This window comes from Polyodon spathula, chromosome 3, assembly GCF_017654505.1.
Source record: "Polyodon spathula isolate WHYD16114869_AA chromosome 3, ASM1765450v1, whole genome shotgun sequence".
NCBI classification, from domain to species: domain Eukaryota; kingdom Metazoa; phylum Chordata; class Actinopteri; order Acipenseriformes; family Polyodontidae; genus Polyodon; species Polyodon spathula.
The window spans coordinates 35,377,117-35,399,043 of NC_054536.1; the positions used below are offsets into that span (position 1 = coordinate 35,377,117).

Consider the following 21,927-nt stretch of genomic DNA (forward strand, 5'->3'; position numbering starts at 1 on the left):
TGCTACAGAAAAAAAAAGTCTATTATATCGCCAACAGTACTCACCTCTAAGGCCTGCATCCTTCTCATCAGCATTTTGTGCTCCTCAATCTGAATCTTCTCTTCGAAAAATTCACGGAAAGTCTTTTTAAAGACAAGTTTCATGTTATACTTCTTTGCCATCCTGTAAAGTTTATTTAAAATTATGTTAAAAAGCAGGTTCCAGAGCTTAATGTCTGCAAGTCATGTAAATAACATTCTAAAAATAATTTAACTTAACATTTTCCCCTGTTTTGTGATCTACATGGACAGGGTGTGGAATATTGAATTGAAATTAATATCCTACAATAAATCAATGGACATGATTAGGGCCACGATTCTATCGTGACCAAAATAAATGTTGATTTTGCTTTTTTTTTTGTGAGGGATTGTGAAAAACTACATTATGTAATAATTTCACATGCAGTCTTATAAAATAAAGCTCACTTCTCAGAAGATAGCTTCTGGATAGATAATGTTAGGTTATTATCATAACCCTGGTTCCCTAAAATAGAAATGTAACCATTACCTAATGGCTGTTTACGCCATAAAGATCCCAAAACCTGAACATCCTATACCAAAGCTGCTCAGACGAGCCTGTGAGAGTCATGGCCCGCTCCCAAGGACATAAGGGGACTGCTTGCACAGAACTGATAAAGAAGTGAACCTGAAAGAGAGCCTATACAGATAAGTACTTGCTTTTATCTGCATATATTACTTACTAATTTTGTGTAGAACACCAATTTGTGCAATAATTAACATTGTATTAGTTTGTAAGATAGTTTACTATATCCCGTAGCAGCCTTGTGCCTCACGTGAATCTGGCCACTCCTGTACTGCAACTTAAGTTGGCTAACTTGTGCTCTCCTCACATAGCTCCAGCTGGAGATAAAACAACTTTTTTGGTTTTGGTAACAATATTATTTCTGAACTAATTCCGAACTAATTGTTTTATTACCGTTTTCTGTGAGAATATTTGATGCGATACATGCTTTGGCTGAGATTGCTTAAAGCACTCTTTCCCACAGTATCTCGTTGCCGTTTTGGTGACTGCTTCCATCACCATTACGAACAGAGCACACCCGTACAGTACCGGTACCAAAGTGAATGACCCGGTACCAAACTTAACGAACAGGGAACGACGAGGTTACCATACTGGTACTGTTGCCACGTACAGGTAGGCATCGCTGTATATTGCTTCCCACAGTAACAAGAACTGTTTAGATCCGTCCTGTACCAGTAACAAGGTCAACGACCCGTTCTACCCGTACCGTACCGACCTAGTGCAAGTCTTGAAGCTAAGGCACTGAACCGGTACCGAACTGACCAGTTACCATTCCAGTTCCGAACTCTGTACTGTACCGACCCAGAGCTAAGGCACTGAACCGGTACCGAACCAACCCCGCACCATCCCGGTAACGTATCGACTGCAAAATGACCGCACCGGTTCCCAACCCCCTTATTTAATCAGGTACCACCCCTGGTCCAGTACCAGAGTACTTGGTTCGGGTCTTAACCCGTCCTATGGCTGTTTGAGCAGACTAATGCAGCAGCTGTACATTACTGTACACTGCATTGCTACTTGCATCATGCCTGGGTTTTATTCCTATGACTTATACAAGGCCAGCCATTCCAACAGTTCGGCACACTGTAGAGTAGCTAGAAAAACTCTGGCTGTTTCCCCATCAGGGAACAGTGCTTACAGAGCTGCTGTGTGAGTCTGTGGCTCCGCCTGCCCCCCCCCTGACCCCTTGGGGTACCAAGGGGCTACAAGCACAGACTGACAGCAGGACGACCTACTGTCCATCGCCACCTTTGAGGCAAACAGGAGCTGGCATTCAGACAGCACATCCCTTGCAATTAAGCTTCCCTTGTTGGCAGAGCTTCTGCCACTGACTAGACGGCCACTGCAGTTTTCAAGTGCTCTGGCCTACAGATGAGACAAGGCAGTCCATCTTTGCCGATAAGCCTGCTGCCTGCTCACCCTCCCCCACCCCCCCAGTGCACCTGGATTTTCTTTTTGAAATCCAATCATCCTGGGGTCACCTGGCTACAGCTCCAGCAGTTTCCCAGTCGATGGATGCGCTGTACAGCCTGCGAGACGAGTTCAAAGCGTGGTTTGGCCCAACTTCCACCAGTAGAGGATTTAACTGCCACTCTGGAACAAGCGGCTAAACTAGCATTCCTGATCAAAGACGCTAGCTCCCCTAACAAGCAGTGTTGGGTCTCAGCAGTAATTCTGAAGCATGTATACTAGCCAGTGTGTTAAACCGCAAGGCTGATTAATTACAACAGTATACTGGTAGCCTATCAGGCCTGTTTGTTGAAGTCTCTTTCTGAAAGTCACAGACCCTCACCCACAGCAGCTAGAGAAGCTGCGTTTGGTGAACAAAACTTGCTCTGCGTCTCCAAAATGAAAAGGCAGGCTGCTGGCAGGAACTTGGCTTCTTCTAGCAGCAAGGCAGCAGCTTTGGCTTTTCTGTGGATGAGATTTTTCAGCACTCTCACTGTGCATGGGAGCTCGTGCATTTGCTTCCGAAGTGGCCACCCCCAGTGTGCAAACCAGTGGCAAACTGGAGCACAAGGCCTCAGTAGCCTCACAGACCGGCACAGACAGCTGCAACTACAGTCAGAGGGGGTTTTCATAACCGGCCCGTGTCTTTAACAAGTTCCGGAAAATCAGGCAGGACCAGGCCAAGGTGCTTCTAGTAGCCCCTTGAAGGCCCAGGAGACTGGTTTTCAGCACTGATGCAGCTCCTGAACAGCCAGCCATGGAGACTGCCCAAATGCTGTGACCTTCTCAGTTAGGTGCAGGGGAATCTGGCATCCCAACCCATCGAGCCTCTGGCACCTGAATGGCTGCATTTGAGCCATCTGGGGGTTTCTAATAGGGTCATTAACAAAGCAGACCAGCTGTGCTCATACTATCCCTTCAAACACAACTCTGTGAAATGGTACCTTCGATTGTATCACCACTTAAAGGAGGCTGCAATCGTAAATCTCTTTTTTTCAAAAAATGACAACGTCAAATGACAGGGCAGAGTTTAGAGAGAGGATAGTGCAAGGGCTCATGGGGAAAGACACTAGAGATGCAGTGCCAGTTCCAGTGATGGAAATGCCAGAAAGACTAATGGGGAGACATTTTTGGGCAGTTTGACAAGTCAAAGCCTAACTGCAAAGTGTTATCCAACAGAGAGAGGGGATTTATAGAAGGGGAGGCAAAGAAGTCAGGCAGAGCAGACAGCATTTTACTACCAAACGTGCCCAGATAAACAAGCACTGTGCTCCACATCCTGCATTGAAGTCTACCACACCAAATTTATTTACAAACAAAAGTTACTAGCAGTAACAGTAAATATAGCAATAAAATTAAACTATAATACTGTATATTAATAGTTTATAACACAATAAATTTATTATGAACTTCAATTTTTGAATATCTGATTAATGCAATAAAATATTGCAGATATAAATATGTAAACAAAGCTGTGCAACTGTATAAAGGATAGTTTATTAATAGTGCAATTATAAATACATAACAGAACAACTAATTGTAACTAACATGACATTATTTTATCAGGGAAAGATCAGCAAATGCAGTGACAGCACATTGTAAAATGTTTTTAGAATGTTGGCATCCATGTTGAATGGGCAGCAAGGTTTCATGCCAGCAAGGCAGGGAATGAGTACTGTGACATCTACAGGTACAAAGCAGAACTACAACATCTTAAACAGAGACAAGACGTTAATTTACTTACTCTTCAAATAACGGGAAGTAAACAAGGAACTCAGGGACATTGACCACTCCTTCAAGGTTAAAGTCATACTGGCATCCGAACAGTGGATATTCCCCTTTCTTCTGAAATGTAACTCTATAGACCTCATTCCCAAAAGAATTGGTCTCTGATGCCTCAAGACGCTTTCTGTGAATAGAGATGGAAAGATTCTTAAAGTCTGATTCTTAATGACAAAATCTGAAACTTGCTAAAATGAGACACAGAATTTCTATCAGTTCAGGCAATAAGACTTAACTTACATAGCTGATTCCAACATTTCTATTTAGGGCACATTTTATGGCATAACAATTTAACAATGACTGAAAACAGGGGCCTGTCTTTCACATATAAACAGGGATCAAATGATATAAAAAAAAACTGTATTATATACATAGATAGATAGATAGATAGATAGATACACACACAGTACATTGTTCTGTGATTAAAAAAAATACCAATACATGTAGAACCCTATTTTATAACTGCAATATATAAATAGCGAAATAAAACATGCAATCTCTGGTTTACTAATCACAGACAAGTTTTAACAAATACAGTTCTCTTTAGACCTGAGCATCTTCAAACCAACCTATCTACAGCTTGCCGTTTCGCTTCCTTACCCACGAACTCTGGCTTCGGTTCTACAGACAACACTTATGGTTAATAAATAATAAATCTGCGCGAAGCTTGTTAAAAAGATGGGTCATCAAAACACTCAGTCAGTATGCACAGATCAGAGTACTTTTCTCCAGTGTTCAGACCAGACAAGCATCCAAGCATGAGATAACAAATAAATGTGTGAATGCTTTATTTTATTAGAAAATGCTTGATTCAACATAGTGTACTCTCAGATTCATTGCAATACATTATATTTGAACACACCTACCTTTGTACTTAAATGCAATGGTGTGATTGTGCAATAATTAATATTTTTGTTAATTCAGCAAGTGATAAAATTAAACCCATACCAGTTTTCTGAAGCATCAAAACTTCTCTGCAATAATGGTTGACAGCTGAATATTTCTGGCTATCCATTTTAGATACACATATACATTGTAGCTTTACATAAATCTGCCATGCATGTATTTTTCCCCCTTAACATTTGTGACGTCACCCTTTGAACTTTATCGATTAATTCTATGAATCTTCTAACTGGCTGTGTAGCTTTGAAGGGGAGTGCGGGGCAGATATTGTTGATTCACATATCCAGTTTGTGCTACGAAGCAATAGAAAACTAGATACGTCAACAAAATCAGTCAGAATAATTCAATTAGTTAATTATAGTTAGAGCTTTTGTTTTTTCTGGTTTTATTAATTGTATTTTTCAGTGCTTATTTTTAGCTATTTTTGAGTTATGTAAATAGTTTCTTTATATACTGTATGAAATTAGTGTTTTTGGTTACTTTCCAAAATGCTTGACCATTTTTTCTGTCAAAATATGTACAGTAGTAACTTGACAGTACTTGCACACTTAAATTGTACCTTCATTCCTTAGCAGTTTTCCACAACAATATCCCTATGGTCACAGGCACATTCTTCTGGGTTTTTTGTTGAAATACATTTTTGTACATGTCACCATAATTCTGTTTTAAATCCTCTGTATCTTAACTAATACAGCTTTAAATCCTGCTAACAAGCCTCTATCTGATTGTAATCTCCAATAGAAATGTAGGAATGTGCGGTCGCTCAGTAGTTGGGGCGGGTTTAAAGTATTCAGAACGAATCAATGACAGATGCAAGTCAGGAAGGCTGGACGTTGCACAGCAGTACTGGGAAATGTATTTATTTTTGTAGTAGGTTTTATTTTTTAATAGACAAAAGGTAAAGTGAACGTAAATGAATTAACCATTTTTCTACAGTTTTTCCCAGTGTTTTCCGGTGTTTATTGGCTAACCACCGATTTCATTTATTTCAGTATAACAACTTTGAACCCAGTTCTGGGTTCCTAACACTTTAGTCTTTGGTGGATAAAGCATTGTCGACAGTAATGGACAGGTTTAAACAGGACAGTACATGTATGTTTATTTGTTCAGCGCTGTCCCTTTTCTACTGGCAACACTGCTTCTTTTAACAAACAATACAAAAACAAAAAAAAATAATTCTAGCTCCTGTTTTTGGAGCAGAACCCATATTTAACAGGATCACTAACTATCACTGAGACCACTAATCTGGTTTATTGACTTTAAAATATATTATTTCACACAATCAGATTTAAATATTCTTTGTTTTACATACACCATATTCCGGTCCAGGTCCTTACCTTCACACAGACAGCTTTTGTTTTTAAAACCTGCCTGGCTTGTTAAATAACAAATACGTGTATTATCTTAACTGATTATCAAATCAAATCAGTGTTTTTGGATAGCTATGCCATTCTGGGAGATGTAGTTTTTCATTCATTTAAACTGCAAGAACTGAGTATTTAATGCCTACTTTACATTCCAGTGTACTATTCATTGCCTATGCATCTCCCTGCTACAATTTCACACCATATTCTACCACAAAATTCATTTGCACATAAACACCCCCCTTCTAATTTTTATTTCACTTCTCTTCTGGACAGGTTCAAGAACAGCAATTTCATCACTTTGTAAGCCTCCATCTGTTACCTGTACGATGGACTTAAACTCAGCTTTTGCATTTCTTTCTTGCCTTTAAGCATTGTTCAAACAAGCTTACAGCTCACTTATATACTTCTCATGCCTAATGGCATTCGAAACAATTAATTCTTTTTACAGATTCAACACTATCGTTGTTTATCTCGTACTTAATTTACTCATCAGTTGTTTGATCCTTTGACTTAATGCACAGAAAAAGCACCCAAGGAAAGCAAATGGTAGCATATTCAAGCAAAAGATCACTGGATGGCTTACAATTAAAAATGACTGGCTTAAGCAGACTTACACAAGTTCAAAGGCATTGGGTGTTGTGCCAATGAAATAACCACCGGGTCGCAGCCTCTCACAGGCATTCCGAAGCATCATGTCTGCCTGCTCCTGTGTCTCAAAGGAATAGTGGTAGACAAACTGACAGCTGCAGATATCAAAGTACATCTCAGGATCTTTTAGTTTATCTGCTAGAAGCTCCTAGAGGGGGAGTAGAAAGAAAATTAATTAACTTAGTGACTGGTTGAAATGAAAACCAGAAGCCACAGTAGCTCACCAGGACCAGGGTTGGAGACCCCTGCTGTAAAAGTGGCTTTGTAAAAAAAAAAAAATACTTATTATATGTGTTTATAATTATGTCACTAAGATTTTTCAACAGAGAAATATTTAATTTAACTGGAATATGGTGTAGACTACATAACACTTGTTTAAAATCTTGTCAGCGATCAGTCGCACCTATTTTTTGTTTAAGTTTTTATTTACAGTCAAGAACTGTATTAGAACATTCATTTAATCATTTAAAGAGTAGCGGGGTTCCGAGAAATAGTGTTATACATCCCCAAGTGTTGATACAACTGTTTATTGTAACTCTTCTTTTCATTGTTAAAATATGACACATTTTTGTCCTTATAACTTTAAAGTCTGTTTCAAAGCTCTTATCAAAAAGGCTGTTCTGGTGCACAGGGGTTTGAAACCTGTCCTCAATCACTGAAGGAAGCACCCCATAAAGAATAAGTGCTCTGGCTTTTCTGTTCCATACCACATCATGGATCGTTATTGCTGTTTTACCTATTTGACAATGGGGGCAATAATCATTACACTATCCGTGCACTATAGCAGACATTTTGAAAAGAGCTTTGAAACAGAATTGTTATAAAAAGTTGTCAGGATGTTAATGAAAAGAAAAGGTAAATTATTTACAACAGTTCTAGCAACACAAGGGGACTTTCTCAGAACCCCGCTACTTACTCTTTAAGGAGACCCATACTGTATAAACCGCTATTGATATTACAATAAACTCTTTAAAAACCTTGGTACAGTCGGCAGAAACAAATTCAGCAGAAAAGATACAATCATTATGTCGGTCTCTAGTCTTCATGTCACTGTAACGCTGCTGACACTGTTCCACAGATACAGCAGCAATATCTGCAAAACAAACAATACTGAAAATCAGGACACCTACAAACGCTACTCCAGTCCACTCTTTCATAACAAAATTCAAAACTAGAAACAAAACAGCAGAGCTACAGGGTCACTCATGTATGGAAAACTCCCACAAAGAATTCTAGAAAAACTGGAAGTTTAATGTACAATAACTTCAAATATATTAATCCCAGTACCTTAAGGTGAATATTTATAGGTGTGCAAGTTTAAGACAGGGCTTACCTTTGTTTTGTTTAACATTCTTATTACTTTGATTAATGTTTTCAGGCTTGTTTATGCAATTTTAGCATAAAAATTACTTTAACCATATCTGCTCAATTTGTAAACATAGTATCCCCTTCCAACAAGGCTGCCTTGCGTCTTTAATAGAAAATGTTACACACTGGTGTCACAGTGACTTTTAGAACTACATACTACGTGATTTTAAGGTTCTGATTTGCCAATTGATTATAAAAATATAACTATAAAAAAAACTAAGTTGTGTGTTACTCACAGTGCTGATTAGGGGTGCTAGATTCAGTTTACTTTATTAAACTTTTAAAAATAGAGTTTAAACATTAAAATAAAAACATAGAGATAGATAGCTAGAGAACATCGAGACATACTTTACAATAGCCTTATATAAAATGATTGCATATACAGTGGCTCTTAAAAGTGTTCACCCCCCTTGGACTTTTTAACATTTTGTGTTACATCATGGAATCAAAACGGATTTAAAATTAGGAGTTTTTGCCACTGATCACCACAAAAAAAAGTCCAGAATGTCAAAGTGAAAAAATTTACAAATTGTGCTAAATTAATTACAAATATAAAACAGAAAATAATTGACTGCATAAGTATTCACCCCCTTGAGTCAATATTTGATAGGCATTTTTGGCAGCAATTACAGCCATCAGTCTATTTGGATAAGTCTCTACCAGCTTTGCACATCTGGACACTGCAATTTTTACCCATTGTTCTTTGCAAAATTGCTCAAGCTCCGTCAAGTTGGATGGGGACCTTTGGTGAACAGCAATTTTCAACTCTTTCCACATATTCTCAATTGGATTGAGGTCCGGGTTTTTGACTGGGCCACTCCAGGACAGTGACCTTTTTGTTTTTAATTCACTCCAGTGTACTATATACTGACTGAACGATAAACCAAAGAGACAGTATAGTGAAAATAATTACAGTAGTATGTATTTGAATGATATCAGGATATGGAACATTTCTGTGCACTGGTCCACATCTGTTGTACTGTACTTCGCTGGAGGTAGTTTAGTTTCCTGTTTGATAAAATTATAAACTTGTAGTACTTCGTTTCAGAAGACAGCCTTCTATAGTGACCTGATCTTCAGCACGTGACACCTGCTGGTGAAACATTGTATTTCAGGAGAAGTCTGTGGCAAACGTCTTTGGTTTCTAGTCAGGTAGTGGCCTCTAAGTGTACAGCAGCAGAAGCAGGACAGGTTAACTAAACTGCATATCACATTAACCTCAATTTTGTTGTTGAGAATAATGCATGATATTTTGCCATTTCTATAAATGATCAACGCTACCACTACTTTTTATTTCCAAATGTGGCCGATTCCATAACTTGCAAACAATTTCACCTAATCGTATCCCTGGAAACGCCACTGCCATCCTATCGGTAGAACTGTACCTGTTTTGTGCTTACTTGTAAACTACCATATTTGTATGTGGATGCAAATTTCAAACATTGAAGGACCCGTAGTGAACACAAAAAGGGGATGCTTCCTGTTAACTCTCCTGGAAGGGTCATTGTAAACTGCATGCGTTTCTCCCCATTCCAAAGCAATATCTTGCACTTAATATTTTCCCTTGGTAAAGACCTGCTCTTTGTACATTCTTACCTGCACATACAAGTTTACTGATTCTTCCTTTTTTCCACTTCAACAAATCCCCTCCTTTTCCACAGCCCAAATCTAAAACACCCACATCCCGTCTCTTCTGTTTCACCTTCTCCAGAATTTCCCCTATAAAATGGACAACATAAATCTTTAAGATTCTAAAAATAAAATTACAGGAGAAAAACTATTGGAAATCAATATTCTACTACACACTGAATCTATTGCATTTACTGTAGTTAATACCTACTGTATTAAGTGTTAAACACACACACATACATACCTACCTACCTATCTATCTATCTATCTATATATATATTACTTCAGTTTGGTGTCACAGCCTTTATTTTATAGATTTAAAATAATTTTAATCACAATTTATGGCATTTTAGAAGTATTGCATTTGCTTATTTTCTGTAATACGGTAGCCTACCTGTAAGGAGCAGCGTGTGTGGCTAACCTACTTTGACTACAGTACATTTATCATTGACAGTTACAGACAGCCTATTAGGTGGGAGTTGGAAGGTCAGGGGAGTACTGTATCAGCGAATCAGGAGGGTGTACTGGTTGTTAAGGGGCGGGACAATACTGGTACGGCAGTTCAATCCAAGAGTGTGACGTACATGTTTTTCTCCACCAAAAATTACCTCAGAATATCAGTTTCATTTCTTTAAAAACTACAATATATCCAACTCTTATTTTTTTTCTCACTGTAAACTTGCTTGTTTGTACTTTCTCTGCAAGAGAAACGGAAACTAAATCTTCTCATACAAGATAACAAGAACATTGTTTTTATTTGCACGGGAATTACAATTGAACTAAAAACAAAACCACCTATAAGAACTTTAGAAGGACTGCTGTTCTGTACAAAGTTTATCTTGCATTTTCTTTCAGAACTGTACTACCATAAAATAAAATGTGCTTACTATGTGTGTGTACATTAGTTTGTAATGTACGTGGTAGAATCAGGCTCCCGTCTCTCCGGGGGCGTTACACGTACATAGTGTTGCGAGTTTATTTGTTTTTTTTTTTCAGTAGGAAGAGAAAAAAAATACCTTAATGTTTCTTTATTGATAGTGGCGTTTATTTGAGGGTGGCCTCTATTACAATGCTGATATATGACTGTGGCGCTAAATTGAATACGGGAGATATGCGTACCGTGAAAGTATTTGCCCCCTGTCTGATTTTCTGCATTTTTGCATATTTTTGACACTGAATGTTATCAGATCTTCAACCAAAATCTAATATTAGATAAACGGGACCCTGAGTGAACAAATAACACAAAATTGATACTTATTACATTTAATTATTAAAGAAAGTCATGCAACACCCAGTGCCCTGTGTGAAAAAGTAATCGCCCCCTTAGACTCAACTGGGTACACCACCTTTACCAGCAGTAACTGCAACCAAACGCTTCTTGTAGTTATTGATCAGCCTCTTACAGCACCGCAGAGAAATTCTGGCCCACTTCTTCATGCAGAACTGCTTCAACTCAGTGACATTTGTGGGTTTGAGAGCATAAACTGCTCGTTTCAGGTCCTGCCACAACATCTCAATGGCGTTGAGGTGTGGAAATTGACTAGGCCATTCCTAAAACTCTAAATTTCTTGTTCTTCAACCATTCTGATGCAGACTTGCTTGAGTGATTCAGATCATTGTCTTGCTGCATGACCCATATGCGCTTCAGCTTCAGAGTAGGACAGATGGCCTAACATTCTCCTGTAGAATTCTCTGATACAGAGCAGAATTTATGGTTCCTTCAATGATGGCAAGTCATCCAGGTCCTGATGCAGCAAAGCATTCCCAAATCATAAGACAGTTTAAAAACGAGGAGGCAATTCGGCCCATCTTGCTCGTTTGGTTGTTAGTAGCTTATTGATCCCAGAATCTCATCCAGCAGCTTCTTGAAGGATCCCAGGGTGTCAGCTTCAACAACATTACTGGGATGTTGATTCCAGACCCTCACGTTTCTCTGTGTAAAAAAGTGCCTCCTATTTTCTGTTCTGAATGCCCCTTTGTCTAATCTCCATTTGTGACCCGTGGTCCTTGTTTCTTTTTTCAGGTCAAAAAAGTCCCTTGGGTCGACATTGTCAATACCTTTTAGAATTTTGAATGCTTGAATTAGGTCGCCGCGTAGTCTTCTTTGTTCAAGACTGAACAGATTCAATTCTTTTAGCCTGTCTGCATATGACATGCCTTTTAAGCCCGGAATAATTCTGGTCGCTCTTCTTTGCACTCTTTCTAGAGCAGCAATATCTATTTTATAGCGAGGTGACCAGAACTGAACACAATATTCAAGATGAGGTCTTACTAGTGCATTGTACAGTTTTAACATTACTGCCCTTGATTTAAATTCAACACTTTTCACAATGTATCCGAACATCTTGTTAGCCTTTTTTTTATAACTTCCCCACATTGTCTAGATGAAGACATTTCTGAGTCAACAAAAACTCCTAGGTTTTTCATAGATTCCTTCTCTAATTTCAGTATCTCCCATATGATGTTTATAATATACATTTTTATTTCCTGGGTGCAGTACCTTACACTTCTCTCTATTAAATGTCATTTGCCATGTGTCTGCCCAGTTCTGAATCTTGTCTAGATCATTTTGAATGACCTTTGCTGCTGCAACAGTGTTTGCCACTCCTCCTATTTTTGTGTCATCTGCAAATTTAACAAGTTTGCTTACTATATCAGAATCTAAATCATGAATGTAGATTAGGAATAGCAGAGGACCTAACACTGATCCCTGTGGTACACCGCTCGTTACCACAGTCCATTTTGAGGTTTTTCCTCTAATCAGTACTTTGTTTTCTAGATGTTAACCACTCCCTAATCCATGTACATGTGTTTCCGTGAATCCCTACTGCATTCAGTTTGAGAATTAATCGTTTGTGCGGGACTTTGTCAAAAGCTTTCTGGAAATCTAAATAAACCCTGTCAAATGCTCTGCAATTATCCATTATTGATGTTGCATCCTCAAAAAAATCAAGCAAGTTAGTTAGACATGATCTCCCTTTCCTAAAACCATGTTGACTGTCTCCCAGGACCCTGTTACCATATAGGTAATTTTCCATTTTGGATCTTATTATAGTTTCCATAAGTTTGCATATAATAGAAGTCAGGCTTACTGGTCTGTAGTTACCTAGTTCAGTTTTGTTTCCCTTTTTGTGGATCGGTATTACGTTTGCAATTTTCCAGTCTGTCGGTACCACCCGTGTCAAGAGACTGCCGCATGATCTTGGTTAGCAGTTTGTAAACAACTTTCATTTCTTTGAGTACTACTGGGAGGATCTCATCCGGCCCAGGGGATTTGTTTATTTTAAGCGCTCCTAGTCCCTTTAACACTTCTGCCTCAGTTATGTTAAAGTTATTTAAAACTGGATAGGAACTGGATGACATGTGGGGCATGTTGTCAGTATCTTCCTTTGTAAAAACTTGTGAAAAGTAATCATTTAATATATTTGCTATTTTTTTTCTTCATCTATGATTTTGCCATTTGTATCTCTTAAACATTTAACCTCCTCTTTGGATATTCTCTTGCTGTTGTAATATTGGAAAAACATTTTGGAATTGGTTTTAGCCCCCTTAGCAATATTCATTTCTATTTCTCTCTTGGCCTTTCTAACTTCCTTTTTGACTTGCATTTGCAGTTCTGTGTACTCTTTCTGTGTACTTTCTTTTTGGTCCTTTTTAATGCTCTGTAAAGTGCCTTTTTTCGCTGAATATTTTTTTTAATTGATCTATTAAACCATTTTGGCAATTTAGTTTTACATTTAGATTTGTCTACTTTAGGGATGTAATTGTTTTGCGCCTCTAGTACTACATTTTTGAAGAACAACCATCCTTTTTCTGTGGATGTTTTCTCTATTTTACTCCAATCTACTTCTGTTAGTCTCTGTTTCATACCTTCATAGTTTGCTTTTCTAAAATTGTAAACCTTAGCTTTAGTCATTACTTCTGGAGTTTTAAAAAACACTTCAAATGAGACCATGTTGTGGTCTGAGTTTGCTAGTGGTTCTCTGACCTCTGTTTTAGTTATTCTGTCTTCGTTATTTGAAAAGACTAAATCAAGGCATGCCTCCCCTCTAGTCAGTGCCTTGACAAATTGTGTTAGGAAGCAGTCATTTGTCATTTCCACCATTTCAATTTCATCCGTCGTGCTACCCACCAGGTTTTCCCATTTTATATGGGGGAAGTTGAAATCCCCCATTAGTATGGCTTCTCCTTTGCTACACTCCTTTCTAATGTCATTGTATAACAGATTATTTTGCTCACCGTCTGAATCTGGCAGTCTATAGCATGCTCCTATTATTATGCCTTTTGAATTTTTGTCCATTATTCTGACCCATACTGATTCGGCTTTGTTTTCTTTGTCCAGGTTTAACACCTGGGCTTCAAGACTGTTTCTTATGTATAGCGCTACCCCTCCTCCTCTTCTGTCCTGCCTGTCTTTCCTATACAGTGTATACCCACAAATATTATATTCGTCCCCATCACTCTCAGACAACCAAGTTTCTGTAACACCTATCACATCATAGTTACTTGTTAGTGCAGTAGCTTCAAGTTCTAGAATTTTGTTTCTGATACTTCTAGCATTTATATAAATACATTTAAAGGTTGTCTTACCTGAGCTGTTGTCCTTGTTTTGATGCTGTCTCCCTTCTGTTTTTTTGTTGATTTCTCTCCCCTTCCTTTCTAGTTTAAATGCTTCTGAAATCATGACACTACCAACACCATGCTTGACCGTTGGTATGAGGTTCTTGCTGTGGAATGCAGTGTTTGGTTTTCACCAGACATTACGGGGCCCACGTTGGCCAAAAAGTTCCACTTTTGACTCATCTGTCCATAGAACATTGTTCCAGAACTCTTGAGGATCATCCAGGTGCTTTTTGGCAAACTTGAGACAAGCATTCATGCTCTTCTTAGTGAGCAGTGGTTTCCCCCTTGCTACTCTGTCATGAATCCCATTTTGGCCACTCCTGGAAAGATTCACTACTGTCCCAAACTTTCTCCATTTGGACAATATGGCTCTGACTGTGGTTTAGTGGAACCCCGGAGCCTTAGAAATGGCTTTGTAACCCTTTCCAGACTAATAGGCATCAACAACATTTTTCCCCCGGAGGTCTTCAGGAATTTATTTTGATCGTGGCATGATCTGCCTCTAGAACCTGTGTGCTGACAACTTCAGCTTCCTCTAGAACCTGTGTGCTTCCTGGTAAGGGCCAAAGTTAGTCAGATTTATACTGGGCAGGGTTGGCCCAAATCAGGCCCGATTGTTAACCAAAGTAACAGCTGACCCTAATTATCCCTTTAATTGGGTTGCGTTAAATGGGGGGGGGGGGGGGGCCAATAACTTTCACACCTGAAGATTGCATGTTTGATTACACTGCACACTAAACATACAAAAGAAGCATCAAAGAGTCATTTTTTTTCTCAGACTCCCTCTATATACTACTACAACCCACAAAAAGATCTGACCAAATTCAATGTGAAAAATGTCCAAAAGTGCAGAAAATCAGACAGGGGCAAATACTTTTTGTTTGTATGTTGTATGTATGTATAGCATACAGTATTTGATTTAGGCCTTTGTTTAGCTATCTAGCTCAGTTTTGGATTCAAGAGGTTGGGAAACAGAATACTGAATAAACTCACCAATAAGAACACTTTTAAGCCAATTGTTGAAGTTGCGCAGGTAAAAGATTCGACTCTGGCTGCGGGCTGCCAGTCCACATTCTTGAAGAGTGTTATAATGTGTAGCTACCTTCTGGCCATGGCCCTCCTCTGAATGCTTGAAAACAAAACAAGAATATGAGAGAGTATTATTATTATTATTATTATTGGCTTTGTTCAGAATGTATGGCTATTATAAAAAGTTGCTTAAATACTTGTGACAGCGAGAGTAATCTTGAAATATGGTTTAAAAAAAAGTAAATTGTAAATGATCTGTAATCCAATGTTTCCTATTGCACTGACATTTGCCTTACTGGAGTTAACGATTAATAGCAATAAGTAGTGATTTCACTTACTAGCCTCTTGACTGCTTGGTTATCTTCTGGTTCACGTTTTCTCTTATTAGGCTCTTTGTTCTGCAATGCATTCTCATCTCTCTCTGCATCACCCACTCCACTGCAGGAGGCAGAACTACCATCATGTCCTTCAGGAATATTCCTTGTGGCTTTCTCAAATGCTTCCGTTGGCTTTTCTTCCACTGAATTTATGGTACCTCCATCCTGTATGCACTCTTTATCCTGAGCCAGATTTTCCATTGTGGGTTTAATATTCAGTTCAATATACAGCTAACAAATGAATAAACTTCAAATTCTTTATGATTATTTTCAGATTATAATATGATTTACAGCCACTGAAATTATACATCCATTTTTTGTCTGTAGAAGAGGGAAAGGAAAAAACAAAGTAAGGTAGATTACTATATATTCTAAATCATTCTAGAAAACAAGTAGTTGGTCATAACTGAGAGTGTGGTATATAATTGTACTACTGTTACATAATTAATTTATCATTTTTTGCATCAAGGCAAATGACAAAGAGCTCCACTAGCTGACCGAAGGAAAGTATCACTGGAACTGTTGCTCAGAAAACAGAAAAACTTCAATTAATTTATCTTATTTCAAAGTTGATTCTCACACAGGGTACTCTGTCACCCAGGGGTACTTATCCCTGGCCCAAAACTGATTCTGATACAACGACAGGGGGGCAAACATGGCAGAGACAGTGCATTCCCACTTATTCGCATACCGCAAACGTAAAGCAAATTGAGTAAGTAACCAGGGTATTTCGGGAGTTAAATCGCTCTGGACCACTTATTTAAAAGTTGATTCTCAGAAGGGGAATCCCCACTGTATATTTATCCTGGCCCGAAACAAATTTTTATTACGCAACCGGCAGGCAAACAGGCACAGATAGCAAGTTGGTCAATACCGCAAATTGAATAAGTAACTGGCTTAAGCCCCTGCCCTTCTGTAATACCCGCTCTGTCACAGGGGCTACAAAACACAGGGTTACATTTAACAAGTAGTCCGGCTAAGACTGTTCAGTGCGATGAAGTACAGAATATTAGATAAATTAGGAGGTTCTTTTTATTCGGATACAGAATTCAAAATACGGGAAACAATGTCACCATAAAAAGAAAAAAAAAAGTCAAAACATACATATAAAAGCAACGAGAACGTGTTTAGTGGACAGCACGGTTAAAAGTTGTAACACACTGTTAAAATATACAAGTGGTCAATTAGACTTTCCACCATAATTATGATGTATCAAAACTATCCATACCGAAGGCTCCAATAAGCTATTGACAAGCTAAAATTAATTCACTCACGCTCACTGTTAAACAGGCACACTGTACGCCAGCCGAATACTTATCACCAGGAAAGTCCATGTATAGGCTTCATTTCACTTCCCTGTTACTCTCCATTCCAAACACTACATGTGTGCCCACTCCTGCACAAACAAAACTACAATGAAAAATGCACACAGACACAAACCCCCAGGATGGCCATCCAGTTTGCAAGAGACTTGTTAACTGCTAGTTATATTTAGGTGCATAAAACTATCAATTATCGTAAATATCCAATAAGGCATAAAAGGTGAACAGGGTGGAGAAGCTACTAAAAAGTGATCAATCAATTACAAATCAATAATATATGAAAAGTGCACTACTCAAATCTAAAATTATACATGTATGCTTTATTTTCACATCTGAAAGATAAAAGGGGCATTATTGACCCCGTTACACTTATGCCCCAAAGCGTCCCTGTTTCTCAGTCATTAAAAAATTGTGATTCTTTTAAAGTGACCTTTTTTTCTCAATAATCCCCTGTACTTTAATATCCTGAGCATGTTTCTGCTGTGTTATAAAGTACTACGGGTTCTCAGGCATAAAACTGAGGATTTGTCAATCGGTCTCAGTAAGCTTTCACTACTTTCAACAGTTCTCTCTAAAAGCCACAATCTGTATTACAACTGAGCTGTGTTTAAGAATTATCTTCTTGATCAAGACATTTCAGTCCCAGTATTTTCTAAGTTTGGGTTTGCGAAATCCCATAAAGTTATTTTCTGCAAGTCCGTCAAAACACACTGAGCCGTTTCTGTTTGTACCTGGTTCCTTCCTGCTGCCCTTTGTTATTGAGGATCATCTCTCTTTTTAACAGTAGGTTGGATGATTGACTGATTGGAAATTGATTTGCAGCCACATTCCTCCAAATCATCATCATCATACCAAGACAGTAATTACTGTCATTCTGCAGATGAGCCGGTGCAGAAAAAAAAGCCAGTCCTCCCTCAGCTTCAGTTTTACATTGACTTCTACTTTCTTGGTAACTGTTTACTACATTATTCCTTAGACTAAGTACTCTAAGCACGCTTCACCATGAGATAGCAGCCCTTGTTAGCTTTCCAGTTTGTTTATATTCTATAAAGGTACTATCAACTGTAGGTACACAAACCTCCTCCATCCTTCAAGCCATCTTGTAGTTCATGAAAGTAAACAAAAAAGTGATTTATCCATTTGATGTTTTTGTTATACGATTAGGTTTTAAAAACCTACAAATGAGTTATATTGCCATGGTTCATTAACCTTTTGGAAATGTATAAAAACTACTTTAAAAGGTACCTATGAGGAAATATGGACTTATGATCCAGAATTACATTTAATTATAAAACTGTACTAATTTTCATAAACTAAGAAAACATTATTATTATTATTATTATTATTAACTAATTTAGCTGTCACCTTTACCCAAGGCAACTTACAAGTATTGCAATAGAACATTAAATATTCAAAAGGTCAGTTTTTTTAAAATATGATTACCATTAATTGTAGCAGTAGTTGTAGTGCTACCAACCCTCCCGAGTTTTCCAGGACAGCCCTCTTTTTAGGTAGCATGTTCTGATGTCCCCATAAGTTTAGTCAAATCTTATTTTTGTCCCGCTTTTGGCTAGTTATCCCACTTTTTATGAACGTCTATGTCTGGCCACAGGCTCAACTCTAAATTAGGCAGCACCCTGATGGCCGGAGATAAATCTAAAGCTAACTGGCCCCATATTCCCCGAGACACAGAGGACAAGTTTGTAGAACTGACCCTAAACTGAAAGAAATGCATCTGTAAATTAAGTGTTAAACCTTTGCTACATTGACAGCGTTGCTTAATTACCGATACAATAGTAAAATGCACATTTAACTTTATTTACATTATTACTTTATATGGGAGATAAAATATATAGAATAAAATCCAGAACTACTGATTAAATATTAGTTGACTTCAGCACACAACGACGGCACTTACCGCAATTTAAAAAAAAATAATTAAAAAAATCTGTTTCCTGCCAGTCAGCTCGCAGTGGCTCATCTAATCTAGATACTGCGCATAAAATAAACTGAGGTGAGCAAAAGTTTTCATTTAAAGAAAGTTGTCATTTTATTTAGAATGCCTTATATATTAAATAAAAGTACACGAGGTTGTTTTAAACTTTTAAACTCCAAAAGAATTGGCTAAACGTTTCATAATATGCTAGACGTATAACCGGTCACTGGAAAAATGTCACCAAATTTATGTATTAATTTTAGTATAGTTTGTACTATATGTAAAATGGCCAAACAAAGGAAGCTACATTCGGAAGTATTTTGTGGAAACGGACGAGAAAACCGTGGTATGTAAATAATTATGCCAAACAAAATTGCCGTACCACAAATACACAAGTTCAGCGCTTCACAGTTTAAAATGAAAGCTTTCAGTATTACTGTGAATGGAGCTACTGAGGCAATAAAAATAAAACATCCATAACATCTGCTATAGATTTGGCCGAACAGAGCGTGATCAAGTTGTAAAGTATTTCTAAAGTAACCGGTGCTACCGGACTGTTAAATTAATCAATACGTTTCTTTGGAGCGATGTTTCTGCTTATGCGCCGAAGAACGGGGCACAGTGCTCAGAAAAAAAGCATTTTTCATAATAACTACGTATTGTCATGGTTGTTGGGGAGTTTGTGTGGTTGATTGGAAATTTGCAGGTCCGTTCTGCCTTTTGTACTAATGAACTGACAAATTAATTAATGAATTTTGATTAATTAACAAATACGTTTATGAATTACTGTATGTGACACATTTATGGACGAATTGCTGGACAAACTCAAAATTCACAAATTGACAAACACACTGACAAATTCATGAATTGACAAACTAACGACTGGGCAGTTTTGGCACAAATGGCGCTCCATATAAAACAGGCGACGTCAAAAATAGATCTTATTTTTCTGTACGCGCTGGGCGTAAATTTGTGTCTCTAACCAATCACACTCCAGCTCTCACTCTCTCGCCGGCGTGACAGCAAACATCTACGGGTACCCCTACTGTACTTCATTAACACAGATAGCCTAATGAAAATGAGTGATTTAAAAACAGTAGATATTGCCGAAATAATGGAAACAAATAGAGCTAGAGTAAAGAAAACTTTCAATGGATTTTTAACACAAAATGAGACCCGACGTGTTAAAAAAAATACCTCCATCTGAATTAAATGAATACATGTATACATATACTGTATATAATCTTCATGTGTATGTATATTTTACATTTTTTTAATTTAAGGACAGACAGAAAATACATAAATGTACAGCCATCAAAATGTTTACTCCTGTACTTATTTGTGGAGAACGTCATGAGTACAGAGCCCTGTGTTTCAAATACAACTACATTTAAACTGAATAGTTATATCGCTTTTAGTTGTTTTAAGATTAAGAACTTCAACAGCAGCCTACCTACAAAAAATATGCAATACATTAATGGTTCTGTTCTGGTTAAAGTGCTTTAGCGAACCACAAATACTATACTGTTGCTTGTTTTACTTATTTTGCACGTCTTGTGACTCAGATGTAGTTAAAACTGATGGAAGTTTTCTCGAAAAAAAGGCGCAAAAAACAAAGAGTGGGCAGGCAGTAAAATATAAAACAATGGGAATACAGGCTGCAAATGTAGAGAAACGTAAACAGTCAGCAGTACGGTTGTTATTATTATTATCGGACATAGTTAGAATTGTTTTAGTTGAATTATTTGTGTTTTACCATATGTAATACACAAACATTAGCTGAGCTCAGTTTTGGCAAATATGTTTGGACTGAATTACGTTTTCTTTATTTACAGTTTAAAGAAAAACTACTCACTTCTAAATTTTTTGTAGTCATTTTTGTATTACTTTCGTATAAACACATGTTAATTTGGAATCATATGTTGTTTTTTTCTGACTTTATGTGAATGAAAAGACACACATTTGCCCGTTTTCCCATTGGAAATAGTGATATTTTGAAATATCACTGTCCTAGTCACAAAAGCAAAGTCTGTGGGGAATAATAGCCATTTTCTATACTTTTGAGGCATAAGCAATTAGGAAATAACACTTACTACCCAGGAACAAAAATTGTGTTACATAGTGTAATGCAACTGAAGCTAAAAACTGGTATCATTCCTAGTATTTTAAAGGAGTGCAGAAAGCTACATGAAACGACTGAATACACCGTAATCTACAGTATTAGCAACATGTAGTATTTCCCCTATTTCCCCGCACTAAAAAGACAAATTACTGTGTCAACCATGTTTTATATTCGACTTTTTTTTTTTTTTTTTTTTTTTTTTTTAGAAACTTTGTTTACAGACGTCGGCATTTAGGGGAAAAAAAACTAAATGTCCATCTCAATCAATCACCAATTATTGTGTTTGTTGTAAACGGCAGCTGTACATTTGGACCTGTAATTATGAGGCACAACGCATTTGTAAATCGATGTCATGTGAGCCTCATGGCTACATCTCCGTACTCACAGAAAATGGTATCGTGACCAATAATTAAGTCGATTTTCCCGTTTAACACTGAAAATAAATTAACGAGAACTGCTGTTCCTATCTATTTATTTTACAATATTGTTGTATAACCAACTTTTAAGAACGATGCTCCACCAGCTGTATGTAAATAGTCACGCGATATAAAGTACAATATTTGATATATAATTCTATTTGTCAATAAATGTTATCAACAAACATGCCTTGTTCTACTGTTATAACGCATGGGCAGTACATAAGTCCCTTAAAATACAAACTACAAATAAAACAAAACCTCGACAACTTACTTACCACCTCAAGCTTTCCGCCATGCTGCAGCCGGATGTTGTCTTATCAAACCTATGCTGGGTAAAAGCAATGTCAATTATAGTTCCAGGGCAACTGAAG

The 21,927-nt window shown here is 37.6% G+C and overlaps 1 protein-coding gene across 4 annotated transcripts in view; it reads right to left on the minus strand.

The window, feature by feature from the left end:
• Positions 1–21,927, minus strand: part of rnmt (RNA (guanine-7-) methyltransferase) — a 32,936-nt gene that overhangs the window by 8,827 nt on the left and 2,182 nt on the right. The window contains exons 2-9 of one of the 4 annotated variants that reach the window (XM_041245146.1): positions 21,832–21,879; positions 15,719–16,078; positions 15,345–15,480; positions 9,696–9,818; positions 7,709–7,824; positions 6,698–6,879; positions 3,776–3,940; positions 45–162 (exon numbers count right to left, since the gene is read on the minus strand). In XM_041245146.1, the coding sequence (XP_041101080.1) occupies positions 45–162; positions 3,776–3,940; positions 6,698–6,879; positions 7,709–7,824; positions 9,696–9,818; positions 15,345–15,480; positions 15,719–15,958 (1,080 nt within the window). In that variant the 5' untranslated portion in view covers positions 15,959–16,078; positions 21,832–21,879. Of the gene's footprint in view, positions 1–44; positions 163–3,775; positions 3,941–6,697; positions 6,880–7,708; positions 7,825–9,695; positions 9,819–15,344; positions 15,481–15,718; positions 16,079–21,827; positions 21,885–21,927 lie in introns of all 4 variants that reach the window. The other 3 variants (XM_041245149.1, XM_041245147.1, XM_041245148.1) reach the window with 3 other exon arrangements.